The sequence below is a fragment of the Protopterus annectens genome, chromosome 3.part1 (assembly GCF_019279795.1).
Source record: "Protopterus annectens isolate FY-2018-M chromosome 3.part1, PAN1.0, whole genome shotgun sequence".
Taxonomy (NCBI): domain Eukaryota; kingdom Metazoa; phylum Chordata; order Ceratodontiformes; family Protopteridae; genus Protopterus; species Protopterus annectens.
Genome location: NC_056732.1, coordinates 1,399,041,891 through 1,399,063,510, shown reverse-complemented (window position 1 = coordinate 1,399,063,510; position 21,620 = coordinate 1,399,041,891). Strand labels below are relative to the sequence as shown.

The following is a 21,620-nucleotide window of genomic DNA, read 5'->3' as shown; positions in this document are numbered from 1 at the left end:
ATGGGGGGTCCTCCATATTCTTATGAACCTTGAGGATCCCCACTATAGTAGCTAATACTGGATGATCTACACTCAAAAACTGATACATGTCTTGATCTATTCTATTGTCTAGTAGATATTCTTCAAGGTATAAATCAATTCTCCTATGGGCTATATTTATTTGATTTATAGATGAAATTTCATAATTCCCAGAATTAATTAAAATTTCATACATTTTCTGTGTATACTCACTTGCGTCATATATCATAATTCCCCCTCCTTTATCAGGGGTCATGACACGTATGTTGTAGTTACTACATATTTCATTAAAAATATTTTGTTCTTTTTTACTCAGATTGAACTTATGCCTTTTCTTTTTAGTTGTTTCAAGATATCTATACAATTCATCTGTAACCACCTTCTCCTTTAAAAATGGTCCCACTCACAATGATGACAAGTAGGTGAAGCTCCCCAGTGCCCTGGTCAAATTTCCCCTAGTCAGTATGAATACCACCTTTGATGCTCCCTGAAAAGATGTCATTGACCTGGTAGAAGTAACCCAGAAAACAAAGTGTAAATGAAATAAAATAAACAAACAGATAATAAAGAAATGAATCTGATACCAGTTATGGCAACTGGGAAAGCACTGTGGAAGGACAGCCAATTATTTTCTAAAGTCACAGTGCAGCAGAAATCTGTTTTACAGAGGAAGTCTATGAGTGCAGAAGACTGAAAAGTAAGTATAGACAGACTTTCTGTATAGTTTTGAAAATATATTTTCCAGATGGCATACAAGTGTTTAGTGGTGCAAAAGTGAAATGGCCATATCAATCAACTGATTATGAAGTAGAAGTAATTGGAGAACTTAACGCTTTTGAGATGATAGATCCCTCAAGATATCTATCTATACATGCATATAGATACATACACACACACACACACATATATATATATATATATATATGTACAGGGAAATGGGCTAAGCACATAGAAAAGTCCTTTGCTATTGATATCAAAGGAAATGGATACTTAGGATTGTTTATCAATGTATTAGTGCATGGGATTGTATTTGACTATATTTACTTTCAGTGACACACACTCACACACACTGCATAAACAGTTGTGAGTGATTTAGTGAAGTTTTAGGTAAACTTACTTTCATGTCTTTGTGATGTGGAAGAAAACAAAAAGCTGTACAGAAAAAGTACAGTTGTGTACACTTACCTTAAATGTAGATGTTTGAGTGTATTCACTGTTGCAGTCATTACATTTGGGTAATCTGCGGGCATGTTGCCTTCAGTTGGCCTGAATAACAAAGTCTTGGGCCCTGCATCGGTTGCTGTCTCCTCTTCCATGATGTCAGGTCATCAGGGTATAAAACATGCAGCCGACGCCATTTTAATCAGTTTTTCTTGCCCCAGATGTCAAGTGCCCCCCAAATGGGGAGAAAAAAAAAATACTTTAGAACACAAAAAATTTACCTTCAGCTAAAAGCAAATACACTACAAGGGCTTTTGAACATAGTGAAGGAAAGAAGAGGTATAATAATAGAGAAGAAAGGGGGCTGGCAGGTGGGTGACCCAGACTGTAACAGGGAATACACTCGAACATCTACATTTATGGTAAGTGTACACAACTGTACTATGTTCTTCATGTTTCACTGTCGCAGTCATTACATTTGGATAGAATCCCAAAGCTATGGATGGGAGGATGGAATTAAACAGCATTAGGAGTAGCTATAAGGCCCTGCAGGACTGCAGTGGCAAAGCCTGCCCTAGATTTAGAAAAAATAGGTAAATGGTAATGCTTTGTGAACGTATGAACTGAGCTCCAAGTAGCAGCTTCTAGAATGTCTCTGGTAGGAACCCCTCTGAGAAAGGCTGCAGAAGTAGAAGCAGCCCTGGTGGAATGGGATCTGATCCCCTTGGGCACAGGTTTACCATGATGCAAGTAGCAGAAACAAATACAATGGCTTATCCATTTTGAAATAGTCTGCTTTGATATAGCCTTCCCCTCTGATCCTGCAACAAATGCCACCAGTAGTTCCTCAGACTTTCGTAGAGATTTTGTCCTGTTTAAGTAGAATCTTAGTCGTCTGTGTACATCCAATGAATGCAGAATCTGCTCCCCCTTGTTCTGCAGATTTGGGAAAAAAGTTGGCAGGTGAATGGTCTGGTTAAGAGCCACACTGGATACCACCTTAGGCATAAAAGAAGGATTGGTCCTGAGGGCCACCCTGTCTGGATAAAAGATAATGAAAGGCTCCACTGCCATGAGAGCCTGTAGTTCTGAAACCCTTCTAGCTGAAGTGACTGCTAAAAGAAAGGTTGTCTTCCAAGAAAGAAATTTTATATCCGCACTAGCAGCTGGTTCAAAAGGAGGTAGGGTGAGTTTTTCCAGTAAAAAATTGAGGTCCCATGCAGGAGTCGGTGCTCTCCTGGGAGGCCTTAAATTTGTGGCTCCTCTGAGGTACCGCTTTAGCAGGGGATGAGAAAAAAAGAGGAGGCTCTGTGTTGTAATGAGCCGAGATGGCAGAGGCATGGATTTTTATTGAAGTAAAAGATAGGCCCTTGTGAAACATCTCAGTTAAGTATTGGAAAATCTGAGGAATATTGGGCTTTTCTGTGTCTATTCCTTGTGCTTGGTTCCAAGCACAGAATCTCTTCCATTTATCAGCATAAGATTTTCTAGTACTAGGCCTTCTAGCCTCCAAAATTACATCCATCACAGGTTTACTGAGAGATGTGATTGGTGAAATTAGTTGATTAGCCATGCTGCAAGATTCAGACTTTGGAGCTGAGTGTGCAGAATTTGATATTTCTGCTGAGACAGTAGATGAGGTGTTTGAGCCAAGTACCATAGAGGAAGGTGCGACATATTCCTTAGAAGCAGGTACCAGTGTTGGCGAGGCCAGTCTGGAGCAATCAGAATCATTTTTGTTTTTTCTTGTCTGACTTTTAGTAAAACCTTGGAGAGTAGAGGCGGGGGGGGGGGGGATAGACTGATAGGTTTTTCCAGCTGAAGGATAGAGCATCCACTTTCCATGATTTTTTGTGATGAGTTCTTGTGTAGAATTTGTCCAACTGATAGTTTTGGGGAGATGCAAATAGATCTATGCCTCAGCTCCCCCATTTTAGTGTTAACATGCTGAAGATTTGTGGATCCAGTTTCCATTCGTGTGGGTCCATAAGATTTCTGCTTAGGTCGTCTACCAGAGTATTTTGCTTTCCTGGCAGGAATTGAGCTTGTAAATGTATTTGGTAAGTCAAGGCTGTGTTCCACAAGGCCATGGCTAGTCTGCAAAGGGGGTAGGAGTGGGTACCCCCCTTCTTATGTACCACAAAACTGTGGTGTTGTCCATCTTTATCACTAGTCATCCTGGATGAAGGAAGTCCTTGAAGGCTGTCAGAGCATTCTGTACAGCTAGCATTTCTTTCTGGTTGATATGTAGATGCACTTGATTTGGGCTCCATTTTCCCTGAATGGGTCTCCCTGCCAGATGGGCCCCCGCAAGCATAGTCTGATGCATCTGTAGTTAGGGTTTGAGTGGCAGGGGGTAGAATGAATGACAGTCCCTTGTTTTGGTGACATGCCTCTGCCCACCAAAGGAACTCCTGTTGCAGGCAGGGAATGAGAGGAATCATTTGTTCCAGGCTATGACAATGTTGACTCCATAAGCTTTTTAGGTACCATTGAAGTTTCCTCATATGTAGTCTTGCATATGGAATTAGTAGAATGCAGGATGCCATGAACCCCAAAGCCTGCAGAATTTGACTTGCAGATAGCTGGGTTTTTGTTGCCACTTGTTTGAAGTATGTTGTCGATTGAATTTGTTTGTCTGGCGTGAGGTAAGCCATCTGGGCAGTTGTATTCAAGCTTGCACCCGGGAATGTAATTATTTGAGAGGGTACCAGTTGTGATTTCTTTTCATTTATGGTATACCCTAGGCATGCTAGAAGCCTTTTTACAAATGCCAGATGCTGAAGAAGAGTGTCCTTGTCTTCTGCCTGAATGAGACAATCGTCCAGATATGGATACATTTTAATGTTTCTTTGTCTGCAAAATGCAATTACTGGTGCCAGGCACTTTGTGAAGACCCTGGGTGCAGTAGATAAGGTAAAGGGTAGTGCAGATAACTGGTAATGCAAATAGCCTGCTTTGAAGCGGAGATATCTTCTGCAAGATTTCCTGATTGGGATATGCAGGTATGCCTCTTTTAAGTCTAGAGTTACCAGCCAGGCATTCTTGCCTAGCATAGGCAGTAGCTGTTGTAAAGTCAGCATTTTGAATTTTGAAATGTACAGGAAAGTATTTAGAATGGATAAGTCCAGAATTGGATGCCATGATTTGTCTTTTCTGGGTACCAGGAAAACTCTTGAATAAAACCCTTGTCCTTTTTCCTTTTCTGGTACTGGTTGAATAGCCCCCATATCCATGAGGGACATGACTTGTTTCTGGGCCTCTGCCCACTGATTTGATGGCAGATCTGGCTATCCATTTGGAAATGGCAATGTGTGGAAATGAAATCTATACCCTTGGGATACTATATTTAAGACCCACTTGTCCTGGGTAATTAGATGCCAATTTTGAGCATGAAGTGCTAGTTCCCCCCCCCAAAGGGACTGCCAAAAAATAAGTGATTGGAGATGGCAGAGGAAAGTCATTGAGACTGTTTACCTGTAGGGTGGTGCTTTGCTACCTCCTGATTTGGAGGTGGAGGCACCCCATTGTTTTGACCTGTACGATCCTTGTGACTGAAACCTGGAGCCTTTGGAGCATCTGGGTTTGGCCTGAGTGGCTCTGTTGGACACTGGAAAGGACCAGTTCTTAGTAGGCCAGTGTCTACTGAACCTAGGTGGCTGCACTTGCAAGAAATCTTTTACAGTTTGCATAGATTTCGCTTTGTCTTCCATCTTTTTTTAAAACCTCTTCTGTCTTATTACCAAACAGACTGTCCTGCTGGAAAGGAGCATCCAACAATTTAGCTTTAACATGATCAGGCAGATTTTGCTCCTTGAGCCAAGCATGCCTTCTTATCACAGATCCAGTTATGGCAGCCCTGAAAGAGGCCTCCAAGGAATAAAAACCACATTGCAAAGTATGCTTTCCAACCTGTTCTGCTGAATGAAATAAATCCTGTAACTCTATTTTCCACACAATCAGAAATCAGCATCAATTTCTGTTTCAGCAAGCCCATAACATGGTGTTGATATTTAAGCATATGAAACTGGCAGTTTAAAGCCCTGATTGCCAAGGTTTCAGACGTATAAACCTTCCTACCCCATCTATCCAGCGCCCTGGAGTCTCTATCTGAAGGGTTAAGATTTTTGGCTGTAGAGGCCTTAACACCCTTGGGACCCTGAGAAATAGTTTCAGGGTCAGCAGCAGGATTTTTGAAAAGAAATTTGTGGGCATCAGGAACCCTGTAATATCTGTCTAGCTTACTAGGAGCCACAGGCAGGGAATAAGGAGCCATGCTTGATTCCGAGAAAACATCATCAACAATGTCTAATACAGGAGGTATAGCCAAAGGCCTATGCTGAGGAAGAAGAAGAACATCCCTAAGTCTCTTTTTGGATTCTGAGAAGTCCTGACTCTCCCAATGAAAATGATCCCTTAAAGTCTCTCCAAAAGATAAATCCTCAGGAGGAGAAGCTGAAGGGATGGATTCCTCTGCATCAGATTCCTCATAAGGTGAGATAGAAAATTCCTGATCAGAAGCGGAATCAGAAGAAATGGAAACCTGATCTGAAGATTCATAATCAGTGCCTTGCCTAGGCCTCTTAGCAGGGGGGGGGGGGTTGGAAACCCCTGATCAAGGTAATTAAATCCTCAGCCATTTTGATAATTTGTTTTTTAGTCATAGGGGCCTGAGCACGTGGCTCATGTGTCAGTTTTTTAGACATAGAAGTAGGTTTTGGCCTTGTTTTTGATGATGGCGTCGGTTTAATATACAAATGTTGAGGCCTGAAAACACCCTCAGAAGCCAGTGCCTGCTCAGCGGCTCCGGACCCATCCAAGGGAGAGACATCCATGGGTTCAATACTTGCAGAATCTCGTGGCATACCGGACTCTGAATGGGTCTCAGTAGAGGCCTGCGACTCAAAAGTAGCAGGCATCAGGGGCTGCGAAAGCTCCTCACTGAGTGAGCTTAGGAGAAGCTTTGTGGTCCAATTAGTCCAAAATGACAAAAAATACACCGAACCCACAGACATTGCCAACATCCTAGCTGACAGGTTCAGCGCAAACTCTCCCCCCCCCCCCCAAAAGGGCAAATATCTATCCCAGCAGACTGCTGCCCCCCTGACATCTCAGATGCAAAGGTAAGAGCCGCCCTCTCCAAAGCAAAAAACACAGCATCGATGGGACCAGACGGTGTCCCGGGCTGCGTCCTACATGAACTCCAAGAAGAGCTAAACCCAAACATAAAACTACTGTTCAATCTCAGCCTTACTACAGGATATGTACCCAAAGAGTGGCGTACAGCAACAGTGGTCCTTCTCCATAAAGGTGGTGCCTCAACGGATCCTGTAAACTATCGCCCCATAAGCCTGACTAGCTTTGTCTGCAAAGCTATGGAAAGGATCATCATGGACCTCATAAATAAAGATATTGGGGACCTACAGACACTGGATCCTACCCAGTTCGGCTTTGTTAAGGGCAGATCCTGCCTCTTAAACCTGGTCAATTTCTTTGAAACAGTCACCAAGGCCATTGACGAGGGGAAGGTGGTCCACACAGCCTACCTGGACCTCGCAAAAGCCTTTGATACAATACCCACTCGGGCATTATAGATAAGCTCACCAGCTTAAATATAAACCCCTATGTCACTAGATGGGTTGCAAACTGGCTCAAGGACAGAACCCACATGGTTAGAATTGCTGGAGCCATGTCAGACTCTAAACCAGTTACAAGTGGCATCCCACAAGGCTCAGTCCTGGGACCTCTCTTGTTAGGTATATATTTCTCGGAGGTACAGGCCAACACAGAAGGACTGTGGCTGACCAAGTTCGCAGATGACTGCAAACTGGGCGCCATAATCGACTCTCCAGCCGACACAAGCATCCTCCAAAAGGGCCTCATAGAAACAGACAACTGGTGCTAGAGCCATGGCCTCAAGCTAAATGCCAAAAAGTGTATAGTCATCCCCTTTGGCAAAAACAAAGTGTCCACAAATTACCACATAGGTGGTAATCCATTAAGTACAGAAGAAGTAATTAGGGACCTGGGGACCCAAGTTGATAGCAATCTCTCATTTGACAACCACGTGGCCAAAGTGGTTAGAAAAACATTTTATATCGCCCACCTAATCATGAAGGGATTCACATCTAGATCAGGGGAGGTCGTCATGCCTCTTTACTCATCCCTCATCAGGCCTATAATTGAGTACAATGCCCCTTTTGGGATGTACCTTATCAGACACCTGCAGCAACTGGAAAGACCCCAAAAGTACCTCACCAAGAGGATCAAAGGGCTTAAACAGATGCCATATGCTGCCCGGTTAAAGAAACTCCAACTCTACTCAGTGGCATACCGCCTGCTCAGAGGCGATCTGTGCCTGACGTATAAAGCCATGTCCAACCCGGAATTAATGGACATGCTGCACCTCAGAAAATCCAAATCCCATCGAGCTCTGGCTCGAGAGACTTGAACCTCAGCACTGAAATAAATAGGACATGCTGGAGGGACAGATTCATAAACCAGAGGCTCCCTTCACTCTGGAATAAAATCCCAGTCCAGGTTAGGCAGAGTTCCTCATTGACTCTCTTCAACAGGAATCTTGATGAGTGGATGGGAGATCATAGGTTTACCCCGGGTATCACTTTTGTGTCACTGTTAGACAGAGGCACAGTATACTAACCTCGAAAAAGGGCATAGCAAAATTAATTTAAAATGGGTGGCGAAAGCCAAACACACTCTGGCTAGGCTTATAAATGCTCTAGGGCAGATAGCCTGGTATGAACCTATGAACTTATGGTCAGTTTTGGATCTCGACAGTCTGTCTCTGTCTTTTTCCTTGCATTTTTTGTGAATTCTGGTAGTCGGATTGCTAACCGACAACATTTCAGGATAGTTAAATCTTGAACCAAAGTATTTAGAAGCAAAAATATACTGATGCTTAATATTGTGTTGGTTTTAGTACAAAACCAACAGCAAGGCACATTGTGATCAGGTAACAAATGAAATCCACGGCCACTGCACAACACAAGCTGAAAAGTCCAGCACTGTCCAAGATGTATTAATTCAAAGGCAGGACAACGAAGTAATCCACAGCCACGAAAATTTATTACAGACTTAGCGCTTTCACCTTACAAGGCATCATCAGAGTCTGATGATGCCTTGTAAGTGAAAGCGCTAAGTCTGTAATAAATTTTCGTGGCTGTGGATTACTTCGTTGTCCTGCCTTTGAATTATTCCATCTTGGACAGTGCTGGACTTTTCAGCTTGTGTTGTGCAGTGGCCGTGGATTTCATTTGTTATTTGCTTGTGCCCTTGTTTTGGGACTACCTTTCCTGCCTTTCACATTGTGATCAGGGCCTAGGCAAGGAATACAGTACAAATGAAAATCCTTATGAGGTATTTGCTTCCCACAAGTAATACAATTATTAGCTTTTACTGACATCGGTAAGGAGCAAGAAAAAGATTCCCCAACAGGGTACTTAGGTTTAGTTTGAAGACTTCGGTTCTGAAACTCAAAAACAAAAATTTCAGGAGTTGGCCAACCAGCACTTACAAACTGCTTCTGCTTCGGGCACCGCGCGGCAAGAAAGACTGATTAAAATGGCATCAGCTGCATGTTTTATACCCATGATGACCTGACGTCATGGAAGAGGAGACAGCAACCGACGCTGGACCCAAGACTTTGTTATTCAAGCTGACTGAGGGCAACCTGCCTGCAGATTACCCAAATGTAATGATTGCAACAGTGAAATACGAAGAACATCCCACATGGACATTGTGAAGACATGTAAACAAGTAGACTCTAAACAGAAGGCACCGCTGCTGTTAACCAAACTGGAGAATCAAGCACTTTGAGACAGTGATAATAATCAGTGTAGATGAATATGCCTTACAAATATTAGCTTTGTAATTTTTATTTAACACTCTGTATTTGGCCTGCATTAAATAAATCTGTAGCCAAACACAACAGCACTACTGCATTTCCCTAGGATAAATGAGATAGCTCTCCACCACTGAGAGGACACACTTTCTTATCAAATCACTGATATATAAATGTATATATTCTGAACACATCATCTGCATTTCCAACAGCCTGGACAGTCCATCCTTAGAGTGCTCTCTCTGGTTTTCCATTAATGTTTGAGGTGTCCAGATTACTTTCACACCAGCAAATGCACTATTTCTAAAACAGATCCTTGTTTTGATGCAAACTCCTGCTGTTTGCTCCATACAAAGTCACATGCACTTCAAATTCTCCATATAACTGCCTTATAAAAGGCTCACAGAATCCAAACAAAATAACATAAAACCTGTACACAGCTGCAACTAATTTTCATTCTCTGCATACAAAGAGTTTTTGCTTTATATAACAATATGAATTTTCTTTAAATTTGTTTTTCCTGCACTGTATCCAATCTGTATATTTCAAATATAACATATAGGATAACAGCTAAAGTGACTGATACATATGTCGTCTTAGTCTAAATTGTCACATAGTCTGTTTCTTTCTAATCTTTAGTTGCTGCTTGGTTTAAAATGTTTAGCTTTTGATCTTACCCAAGGCAAAGAACGTATTTTTTTTTACAAGCTGCTAAAAGCTCACCTCACTGACAAGCATAAATGCCAGTGGGGTTATGGTAATTCATTGAAGAGAACTTAGCTCAAATTCTATTGCCCATTAGCAAGGCAAGAGTATTTTCTGGGGATCAAGACTCCCTATGCCCTCATGTGATGAATGCATCCCCCTCGCATCCCCTCCATTGGAAAGATCACAAAATACTGGAGAAAAGAGAAAATTACCCTCTCTCTCTGGCAGTCAGAAATCTAGCACAAATACTGCACTCCCATTTACCTGAGTTGAACTGCATTTTATTCAGTCATCTTACTTTGAATAAAATGTATTTGACAACACTACACTTCTGCCAGCTTGTTAACTAAGTGGGACCCTTGCCAATGCTGTGGTGGTGCAGTGGAGCAGCAGTTAGCATTGTCAACTCACAGTAAGAGGTTCTCCAGATCAATTCTAGGCTGGGGTGCCTTCTGTATGGAGTCTGCATGCCTTCCCCACATTTTCGTGGGTTTCCTCTGGGTGCTCTGGTTTCCTCCCACATTTCAAAGACATGTGTCTGGAGCATTTCTCCCTGGGTCTGTGCTGAAAATGGGCTCTGTCCCAATCAGACTTTCCCAATAAACAAATGTTAAATAAAATAAATAAATAAATAATTATCCAGCTAGTATAGTGTCACTTCTTTCCTTTCTTTCATAGTTACATATTATGTCCTATATGCTGCAATATGCAATGCATATGATACTTTACTCAGTGCAATTTTAATTATAAATATTGTACATAGGAACATGCAATGCATATAATGTACAGAGAATTTATGATGTATTTGTGTAATTGTATATACTAAAAGACTGTAATCCCAGTTATTGAAAACTTAAACTGTTTTGTTTCTTCATCTGTAGCTTGGGCTGTGGCTGAAATGGTACTTGGACCAGTCCACCAAAGAAAGAAAGAATTGAACAGACAAGACAAATGTAGTATAGCATTTTTTGCATATAAACTAAGTGCAGAATAAGTACAAATGCCACAGATGTATACATTTTGACAAATGAAGTCTACAAATTATATAATCCTTCTGATGTGGCAAGTTCTGTCATCATTATGCTACATATTTTAAACCTGATGAAGCCTCCATGAAAGCTATTGCTTTAGCTCATATGATATTATATTTATTTGAATATCTCCCTGTTCACCTGAGTTAGTTTTGTTTAGATACACATATTTTAAAGAACTGAATAAAAAATGCAGTATGTATAATCCAAGCAGGAACACATTACAGAATGACTGCTGTGTGCTGGTTAGTTTACTTTTATCCCGGTGAACTACTTACTGATACATGTTTTGCTGTCTTTGTTCAGTGCCATCTTGGGGGGACACTGACAGGTATAGCTTCCATTTGAATTTATACAACCATGAGAACACCCGGCATTCTGAATTTTACATTCATCAATATCTGAAAGAGACAAAAGAAGCAAGTATGAACCTTTATTTCTGACAATATCAATGCTTCATTCTTGCTTTCCAAATATTTATTCGTTTTTACATTTACAAAGGAGAGTGACAGATAACTGGACCTGATTATTTTCCTGTCTTGTTATATTTGTAGTAAGGAAATCAGTTTAAATGTAATAATTATTAAAAAGCAAGTAATTATAGTTCACTGGGCATTTTACCTTATAATGAGAAACTGCTACATAGGTTCATAGATTAGTACTAGGCTAACTGCCCTTGCAAGCCATTTTACGCTTAGCCAATTGTCCCTTGTTAGACTCAAACCCTGTACCTTGTGTTTGTAAGGCAAACACCTTAACCATTAGGCCACCCTCTCAACCCCTGGAGGAACATTCCTGACTTTCTTTAGAACTAGAATGGTACTCATTGTCACTATACTTATGCATAGTGGGAATTTGTGTAGGTTATACCTAAGCACATCTTCAGGGTGATTCAAAGAGAAAGGCTCTACTTAAGCACAGCTAGTTTAGTCAATCTAAGAAGAACATATGCATATGAGACAGTAATGAAATGTAGAGGAGGAATGCCTTCAATCTGTGCAACAAAACTTATGTAAATGAGGCCTTTTCCTGCTTGTTTGTGATTCATAGCTGCTTTTTTATGCTCATCTGCATGATGCACACATACCTTGTAAATGGCAAAGTCTCAGCTTTTTTATCTAATTTGACACTGGCAAAGATGCTTGCTGTAGCTGATAGCCTGACTATTTCACATTGTGATCTGCTTGTTTCGACCAAGCTAAAACCATTGGTGCTCAGCAGCACTTGTTGGCCAAGAAGGAGCAGGTATAGGCAAAGATGACTGATTATAACTTTGCTGACCAAGAAATGCTTGGTAGACATAAGAGTGGAGATGGGTATTACAAGGGCTTTAGTGAGTTTTATATGGCCACAGATGAGGCCTGGGAGGGATATGTGGTCTTCTTACACCTGTGGACACCAGGATATGTATAGCCCTCACTGTACTTGTCACAGTGGACCTCACAGAGACAAACTGCAGACACACTGGGTATTTCTCAGACTTCCGCCTTGAGAATACTTCAAGAGTTCCTCAACATATTCTTGTAATGTGTAGATCAGTATGTTTATCTGCCAGGTTACCTCAGGTCTGAGACAGACCCATGAGTGCCTTCTACAGGATGCTATGATTTCCAGAGGTGCTTGGTATTTTAGATAACACCCTTGTTGCACTTATGGCCCCATGAGTTGGAGCATTACCAGAACAGAAAGGGCTACCATTCCATCAACTGCCAGGTTGTGTAAGAGGCATAGGGGGTCATCACCAATGTGTCAGCCCAGCATCCTGGCACTGCTCATGGCTCTCACATCTGAAGCATAAGCTTCCCATACTGCTTCTTCCTGCATGGTTTTCAATGATCAATGCTACTTTTGTCTTCTTATCTTGGACCACTACATCCATTTTTCTAGCATCTATCTTTTGAACTGTTGGTATTGGGTGATTCCCATGCGAGATAAACTTCATAATTTTCTATGATTCTTTGTGGTTCTTGTTTCCAGTGTTTTTCAGCCACTTCAATACCATAATGTTTGCACAATCTCCAGTGTAACAGTCTCGCTGCATTATTATGCCTTAAAATATACAATCCCTCTGCCATTAGTGCATCTCAACCAGCAACAAGGTGTGCGACTGTTTCCAATTCGGTTTTACAAAACCTACATATGTCTGTTTCTCCCACATTTTCAATGGACTTTGTAAACCAACGTGTACATTGCTCATTATCTTGGGCTACCAATATTAACCTTTCATTTCTTGGTTTGAATTTGCCTCTCCTTAACCATTCCTGCATTTGTTCTTGTTCAACATCAGGCTCCTCCAAAAGTTTTCTATACCTGCAACTATATCTATGTTTTTCCATATTTCTTGCCTTCTCATCTGGTCCTTCACTTTATAGTCTTTCTTTTCTTTTTTGACACATTCAGTTGCTGCCTGGTTTTATCCACTTCTGGTTTGATTTCCATTCCTGCTTGATGTTGATATGCTTCAGCTAAATTAAGCAGAAACGTCATCTTAGATTTATTCTCCTCATGTTTCAAAACATTCACTACATTTGGATCTTGTGAGGTCAGTAAATATGTGTGGAGTCCCATGATTGCAGCTCTATACATGTAATCAGTTTCAAGGAGGCCCATCCCTCCTTCAGAACGGGGAATATATAATCTTGGTATACACTGATTTTTATAAATCATTTGGTGAGCATGAAGCATCCCTGTTTTAATATCCAGTCTATCCAACACTTTTTGGGGCCAGTCAATCACTCCAAAACTATAAGTTAGGACAGGAAGAGCAAATTGATTTATAGCTTGGATCTTGCTCCTAGATGTCAATGCTGTTTTCAGGATTAAGTCTTCTAAAGTATTCTTTACTGAGTTTTATTCGCATCTGTTCATATTTTATTGCTGATCCTTCATCAATTCCCAAGTATTTATACACTCCCTCTTGCTCAAGTTCTTTTATATCACGTTCTTGTCACAAACTGATGTTTTCCTGGTGCTGCAGTTTTCCTTTTTTAATGGTTGCTTTTGCACATTTATCAAGACCAAATGACATTCCAATATCATCTGAAAAAGTTTTGACAACCTGCAGCTGTGCTTTCAGTTCCTCATCTGATGAGCTATGCAGTTTTAAATCACTGACAAAGAGAAGATGAGAAGTCATTAGAATTTGTTGTTTTCTAGGAGCCAAATTGTAGCCATGGCCTAAGCTGTTAAGTAAGCAGCTTACTGGATTAATGGCAAGGGAGAATAGCAACGGTGACAAAGAGTCACACTGGAATATCCCCCTTTGAATTTTTATCCCTGGGATAATAATCTGTCCTTTATTATGGCTTAATTGCAAAGTGGTCTGCCACTGTTTCATGGTTACTGTAATGTAATCAATCAGTGTAGGGTGTATCTTAAACATTTTTAAGCACTGTTTTATCCATGAATGTGGGATACTATCAAATTATTTTCTGTAGTCAGTCCATGTCATATTTAGATTCTTCCCCTTCTTAAAGTTCTCCACAACTTTGTTTAACAACAAATGATCCTTTGTTCCATATGACTTTCTTTTATTGTCTTTTTGTTCTACTGCCATAATTGAGTTTTCTTCTAAATGACTATAAACTCTGTTAGCGTCAATTCTCATGTATAGTTTATATGTCGTTGGAAGATAAGTTATTGGTTTATAATTTTTAGGGTGGCTTGCAGCTTCACTCTTAAGTAAGAGCATTGTTTTTCCTCTTGTTAACCAGTGCGGTGTTTGTTTGGGGTGTGCATATAAATAATTCTTACTCATGGCTAAATCTTCGTGCAAAGAAATTAATACCTTAAGCCAAAGGTTTGGTACTTCATTTGGGCCTGGGTTTTTCCAGTTAGAGGCTTTTCTCAACTTTGTTTTAATTTCTCTGGCTGTTATTTCATTCCATTTCATATCCTGTACCTTTAAACTTCTTATTCTTTTTTTTACTTCTTCTATCCTTTTAGCATCTTTGTTATGTTCCACAGGATCTTCATAGATACTTCTCCAAAATGTATCTACTTCCTCTTTTTTTGGTAGTCTTTTATTTCCTTTTACCTTATTTCCCAATTCTCTACAAAACTTTTGTGGGCCATCACTAAATTGCTTATTTTGTGCTTTTCCCTTATATTTATCTTAGCATCTTTGTTATGTTCCACAGGATCTTCATAGATACTTCTCCAAAATGTATCTACTTCCTCTTTTTTTGGTAGTCTTTTATTTCCTTTTACCATATTTCCCAATTCTCTACAAAACTTTTGTGGGCCATCAATAAATTGCTTATTTTGTGCTTTTCCCTTATATTTATCTTAGTATGTTCATAAACTCAAATGCTATGGAACAACTAGTCACCATTCCCACAAGAGGAGAAAATATACTAGACCTGATCATCACAAACATGGGGACAAAATGCTCCACACTGGAAGTATATCCCTCATTGGTGAGATCAGACCATAAATTAATCTCACTGGAGATCCACATCCCGCCCCCACCCCCAGCAAAAAAGACCACAGTGAAGAACTTCTCAAAAGCAAACTTCACACTTCTTAAGACTGGAGTGGTATCCTTCAAGGCCCCCGAGCCAGTGGAAACCACAACCCACGCTGCTGAAACCCTTACAAATGCCTTCCACGAGCACCTCCAGGAATGTATGGATCAAGCAATCCCTAATAAAATCAAGACCCTTTCCACCAAAGGCAGGCGCCCGGTCTGGTGGACCCCAGCCATAAACAAACTCTACAATAAGAGGAGAAAGCTACTACATGACAGAGCAAAATCCCTAAAAGGGAAGGCATCTCTGATCAATACTAGCAAAAAACTACGATCACTCATAAAAGCATCCAAGGCCAACTTTGAGAGAAAAATCGCTAATGACACAAAAGACAATAATAAAGCCTTCTTTAGCTATGTTAGAAACCTGGGTGGAAACTCCCAGATATGCTCAGAATTAGTCCAAAATGATAAAAAATCACTGAACCCACAGACATTGCCAACATACTGGCAGACAGGTTCAGTGCAAATTTCTCCCTCCTCCCCAAAGGAGAAATATCTATCCCACCAGAGTCTAGCCTCCCAAACATCTCAGATGCCCAGGTGAGAGCTGCTCTCTCTAAAGCAAAAAACACAGCATCAATGGGACCGGACGGTGTCCCCGGCTGTGTGCTACACAAACTCAATGAGGAACTAAACCCACACATAAGGCTGCTGTTTAATCTTAGCCTTACTACAGGATACGTACCCAAAGAATGGCGTACGGCAACTGTGGTCCCACTCCACAAAGGCGGTGCATCTACGGACCCTGGAAATTACCGCCCCATAAGCTTGACGAGCCTTGTCTGCAAAGCTATGGAGAGGATCATAATGGAACTCATAAATAAAGATATTGGGGACCTACAGACACTGGATCCTATCCAATTTGGCTTTGTCAAGGGCAGATCCTGCCTCTTGAACTTGGTTGACTTTTTCGAAACAGTCACTAAGGCCATTGATGAGGGTAAGGCAGTTCGCACAGCCTACCTTGACCTAGCAAAAGCGTTCGACACAATACCCCACTCGGGCATCATAGAAAAGCTCACCAGCTTAGATGTAAACCCATATGTCACAAGATGGGTTGCAAACTGGCTCAAGGACAGAACACACAGGGTTAGAGTTGCTGGTGCCATGTCAGACTCTAAGCTGGTCACGAGCGGTGTCCCACAGGGCTCAGTCCTGGGCCCCTTCTTGTTCGGCATTTATTTTTCTGAAGTGCAGGCAAACATAGGGGATTGTGGCTGACAAAATTTGCAGATGACTGCAAACTGGGCACCATAACTGACACTCCATCAGACACAGACATCCTCCAGAGAGGTCTCATAGAAATGGATAACTGGTGCCAGAGCCATGGCCTTAAGCTAAATGCCAAAAAAGTATAGTCATACCCTTTGGGGAAAACAAGGTAACCCTAATTACCACATAGGTGGTAATCCATTAAACACGGAAGAAGTTATCAGGGACCTGGGGACCCAAGTTGACAGTAACCTCTCTTTTGACACTCACATTGCCAAAGTGGTTAGGAAGACCTTCTACATTGCCCACCTGATCATGAAGGGATTCACATCCAGATCAGGAGAGGTCATTGTACCCCTGTACTCTTCACTTATCAGACCAATGATTGAGTACAACGCCCCATTTGGAATGTACCTTACCCGACACCTGCAGCAGTTGGAAAGACCCCAAAAGTTCCTCACCAAAAGGATAAAGGGGCTCAAACATATGTCATACGATGCCCGACTGAAGAAACTCCAGCTCTATTCAGTCGCATACCATCAGCTCAGAGGTGATCTGTGCCTGACATACAAGGCCATGTCCAACCCAGAATTAATGGACATGCTCCACCTCAAAAAATCCAAATCCACCAGAGCCACGAGAGCAAGAGACTTAAACCTCAACACGGATATAAATAGGATGTGCTGGAAGGACAGATTCATCACCCAGAGACTCCCTACACTATGGAACAGAATCCCAGTCCATGTGAGGCAGAGCCCCTCACTGACTCTGTTCAAGAGAAATCTTGACGAGTGGATGGGAGATCGTAGGTTTATCCCGGGAATCATCTCTGTATCACTGCTGGACAGAGGCACAGCAAACTAATGGGTATAGTATTCTCATCCTAAGGGGTGGTGAAAGCAACACACACTCTGGCTAGGCTTATAAATGCCCTAGGGCAGATAGCCTAGTATGAACCTATGAACCTATGAACCTATCTTCTAAGTCTTTCCGCCTGTTTTGAAATTTTTTTAGTTTGTTGTCTCCAATAGTGCATAATAGATCTTGGTCTGTTCTAATAATGCACATTGCTTTTATCACATCTGTCTTTCTTAGTATTCTTGTTGATCTAGTCCCTCTTTTACAATCTTCTAACAATGACACTTCTTGTCTTAGCTGCTTTATAGTTTTCTCTATTCAATATTTCCCTGATGGTATTCGCTTTTGTCCCCTCTTTTCCCATGCTACCCTGTGTTCCTGTGGTAGAACCTTATCAGTTATTAATTTTTCAGTACAGTAATATATTCTGTTTACTTCTGTTATATCGCATGGATCTCTATGTACAGTCCTAATCACTGTGTTTGTTTGTTTTATCAAGCTTCTGACTTTTGGGGTTTTATTAACCTTCTGCAGTCTATTTCTCTCATTGATCTTGACATATCTGTCTTTGTCTATTAAATCAAGCAACTCTTCTCTTAACTCATTTTCCTCCATACTGAGGGCACATCCCTTGTTCTCCATTTCCTGATGGCATTCTACAGAAAGTTCTATAGCATCTTCCTGTGGCACATTCTCTTCAGTTTCATCCTGTGTCATCTGTTGTTCTGTCATATGGGAACTCACCGGCCTATCACTCCTCAACATTGACTGCATCAGAGTTTCCACAGTTTCCTGTTCCTTTCCTTGCTGTCTAGCTTCAAATGAACATTTATACTAGTTTCCTGTGGAATGCTCCAAAATATCTTGATATGGCACCTGACCAATTGTTTCCTGTACCACCGGTTTCCCCTTAATTTGGATATCCATTGCTTTATCCTGTTGTGGTGCTTTCTGTATTCAATTTACTACACTGAATCCTTCTCTTTGCAGCTGTTCCATAACCTCAATTTCTATTTCTTTGACTTCTCCATTACTAATCTCTTTTTCTACTTTTCCTCTTAGTCTTCTTATTTTTTGTATTGTAAAGTTTTCCATATCCGGATTCCTTTCCCTCTATTTTTCTTCAAATATCTTTGGTGCTGCTCTTTTTTTGTATTGGCTAGTTTTGCTTTCTCCTTTACATAAATATTACGCCATAGTAAATCTCTTTTCCTTTCCCATGTCCATATTTCTTCTTCACATGTCTCCTGAACTTCTTGTTTTTCCTTATTCTGGGGACTCACTCCATCATGCTGTGATGTAGTCTGTTTTAGACCTTCTACACTAAGTCCTTCACTTTGCAGGCACGCCATAACTTCAACTTCTATTTCTTTAACTTCTGTATACTAATTGTCTTTTCTCATCTACATAGGTTGTCTGATGATTGTCTATTACTTTTTGATAACCCCAAACATTCCCAGAGGTTGTTGTTTCTAAATGCCCTATATACCTGAATAAGAACTCATCTTAAATATGTATAAGAGGCACTGTACAAGTTCAGATATTTTAGTCTTTCATAATACCTTAGATTTTCACATCTATGGATGCACCTGGTATACTTCTGCTGTACTCTTTCCAGATTACTTGTGCTTGTTTTTTATACTGTTTCCATATTGTTATTCCATACTCAAGTTTGGGTCTAATGTAATTAACAAACAATTACTTCATCATTTCTTATTTCCTAGACTTTATACATTTTTATACAACCTATAGTTATATAACTATAATTAACCAATTGGTTGACATGATTAGAAAAACTCAAAGCTGGATCTACCCATATACCCAGGTCAGTAAATGAATCTACAGTGTCAATAACTGGGTGCTGTATTAAATATTCATCTTTCAATTTATGTCTCCCAAATCTCATATGCTTAGTTTTTGATGTATTTATCAGCATAATATTCTCCTATGCCTAAATGGTCAATTTACTCAAGTTCTTTTACAGGCATCCGTTATTTGTAACACATGCAATCAGTTTACCCAATTTCAGGTCATCAATATATAGAATGTAGAACACTTCATTTGAAAAAGTTAGGTCTGAAAGATACAATCTAAACATGTAAGGCCCGACACCCTGACTGTAACAATTTCACCTCTCCAGTTACTGTATGGTACTTGCCATGTCCTATTAGTAAAGTCATGCAAACATCCATCTTATCAAGTGCACAGCAACACCTAGTTGCTCTAATTTATTGATCAGTATTTTGTGTATGACCCTGACAAATGCTGAAGTGAAAGCTATATAAATTATATCACAGCACAATTTTTCATTCATAGCTATTACTTTGTTATTTAACATCATGTTACAGGTGGTAATAGCTGTACTTTCAATATGTGCACACTGATATATGTTTTCAAGTCCCAACCCATGCAATTCTGACAGTAACTTATCCAATATTACCGTCTCCATTATTTCTCTACAACAAGAAATTAGACTTAAGGGTCTATATGACTCTGGGTTTGCCCTACTCCCATTTCCTTAAAGACAGTTTTAATAAGCATATCTCCAATCTTGAAGAATCTCCCTATATTCATATGACTTAGTAAATAATAGAAATAATGGTGCTGTAAGTTCTTGGTGAAGTGTTCTCAGGTCATTATTATTAATTCTGTCTCCTCCCTGTGCTTTGTTTGGATACAGTTTGTACTTTTCTTTTTCAATATAATCTAATTTGGTTCCAGTATCTGAGGTTACTTGGATGTCATTAAGACAACTTATCACCCACTTTGTGGAGCAAAACTGTTTTGCATACAATTTTATACATCTATAATCTGTTGCATCTGAGAATACATTTTAGAATCTACACAGTTTATCAGTTTATATGTCTTTACTCCATCCATATCTTAAGTATATATTAAAAGGTTTCCTATTATGTTCAATATCTTCATATACATTTTCTTCAAATCATTCTTGATCTTATCTCACACTGTGCTTAACATGTTTGTCCAGCTTGTTTATTTCAGTTTTCAAAGTTGTAGTTCAACCTCTCTTCCATTTCTTATATTTTTGTCTCTCACCTTAATCAGGTATCTTGTTCTTATGGAAATATATCTCCCTAATGTTTATGCCTAGATCCTGATGTTAAACTTTTTTTTTTTGCACTCAAAATAATTTCCCTTTCCAAACTTTCCACATTCCATCTGTAGGTTTTCCACTGAACACATCATTCCATTTAGTTTTACATAGTGACTGTTTTGCTTCCATATAATCTGCAATTAATCTTTTTTGTGCATCAGTTTAGATTTCAGTTTAACAGAATTATCTAGCAACAAATTAACCTTTATAACCCCATGACTACTGCACATCAACGGTAGTAAAACTTGACTTGAAGTTACAGTCATTTCTTTAGGAACACAAACAATGTCTAGTATGTTCTGTTCTCAGTAGGTTTTCTTTACAATCTGAAGTAATTGTTGTTCCTGAACGTATGTTGTGAATAATTCCATTACTAATGTTGTTGAAACAATATTTTTCCAGTCTGTTTCTGGTAAATTTAACTCCCCAGCTAATATTATTCTTCCCTCCTGTGCTTCATGCAAGAAATGTATGAATTCATGTAGGTCATCTGCACTTGACTTTGGTTATACACTCCAACAATTGTTATATGTTCCAGGGTTGTCTTTATGGTCACAGTTACACAGTGTATATTATTGGTGTTATCAGTGAACATGTAATAATCACAGGTCTCATAACTATCTTTAATCCCTATCATAACACCTCCACCTGATTTTTGGTACAATGTCTGTTACAGTAAAAACAATTACACCCTGACAGAACTGGTTTTCAGTCATTGTTCTTTAACCATGTTTCACAAACAAAAATATCAGTCTTGTGAGAACATAGCAAATTTTCTAATAAAAACTTTATTATTAATTATCCTAGCATTAACAACTATCAGAGATGCATCATATCTGTGAACAGTTAAATGTTTGACCTGATAAAAAATCCTGCCTAGTGTTTGTCAAATATTGCAAAATATTTGCAGAAAAAAAATCTCTTCTCTCATTTTGACAAATGCAAACCATCCTGTCTGAACACATGTGCCCAAAACTAGGCTTGGATGCTCTACAGATTTCAATTTTTTAAAACAGGACATTTTTCCATGCAGGTATTTACTCCAAAAATCTTTTCATTCATGGTGACCTGACTATCCTTTTTATATGTGATTTGTGAAAAATATGTCCTAATACCAGTATAGGC

At 40.0% G+C, this 21,620-nt stretch overlaps 1 protein-coding gene across 2 annotated transcripts in view; it reads right to left on the bottom strand.

Moving 5' to 3' along the window:
• Positions 1 to 21,620, bottom strand: part of LOC122798485 (fibrillin-2-like) — a 1,115,712-nt gene that overhangs the window by 533,305 nt on the left and 560,787 nt on the right. For both annotated transcript variants that reach the window (XM_044067451.1, XM_044067452.1), the window contains one exon: positions 11,058 to 11,180. In XM_044067451.1, coding sequence (XP_043923386.1) covers positions 11,058 to 11,180 — 123 coding nt within the window. The remainder of the gene's footprint in view (positions 1 to 11,057; positions 11,181 to 21,620) is intronic.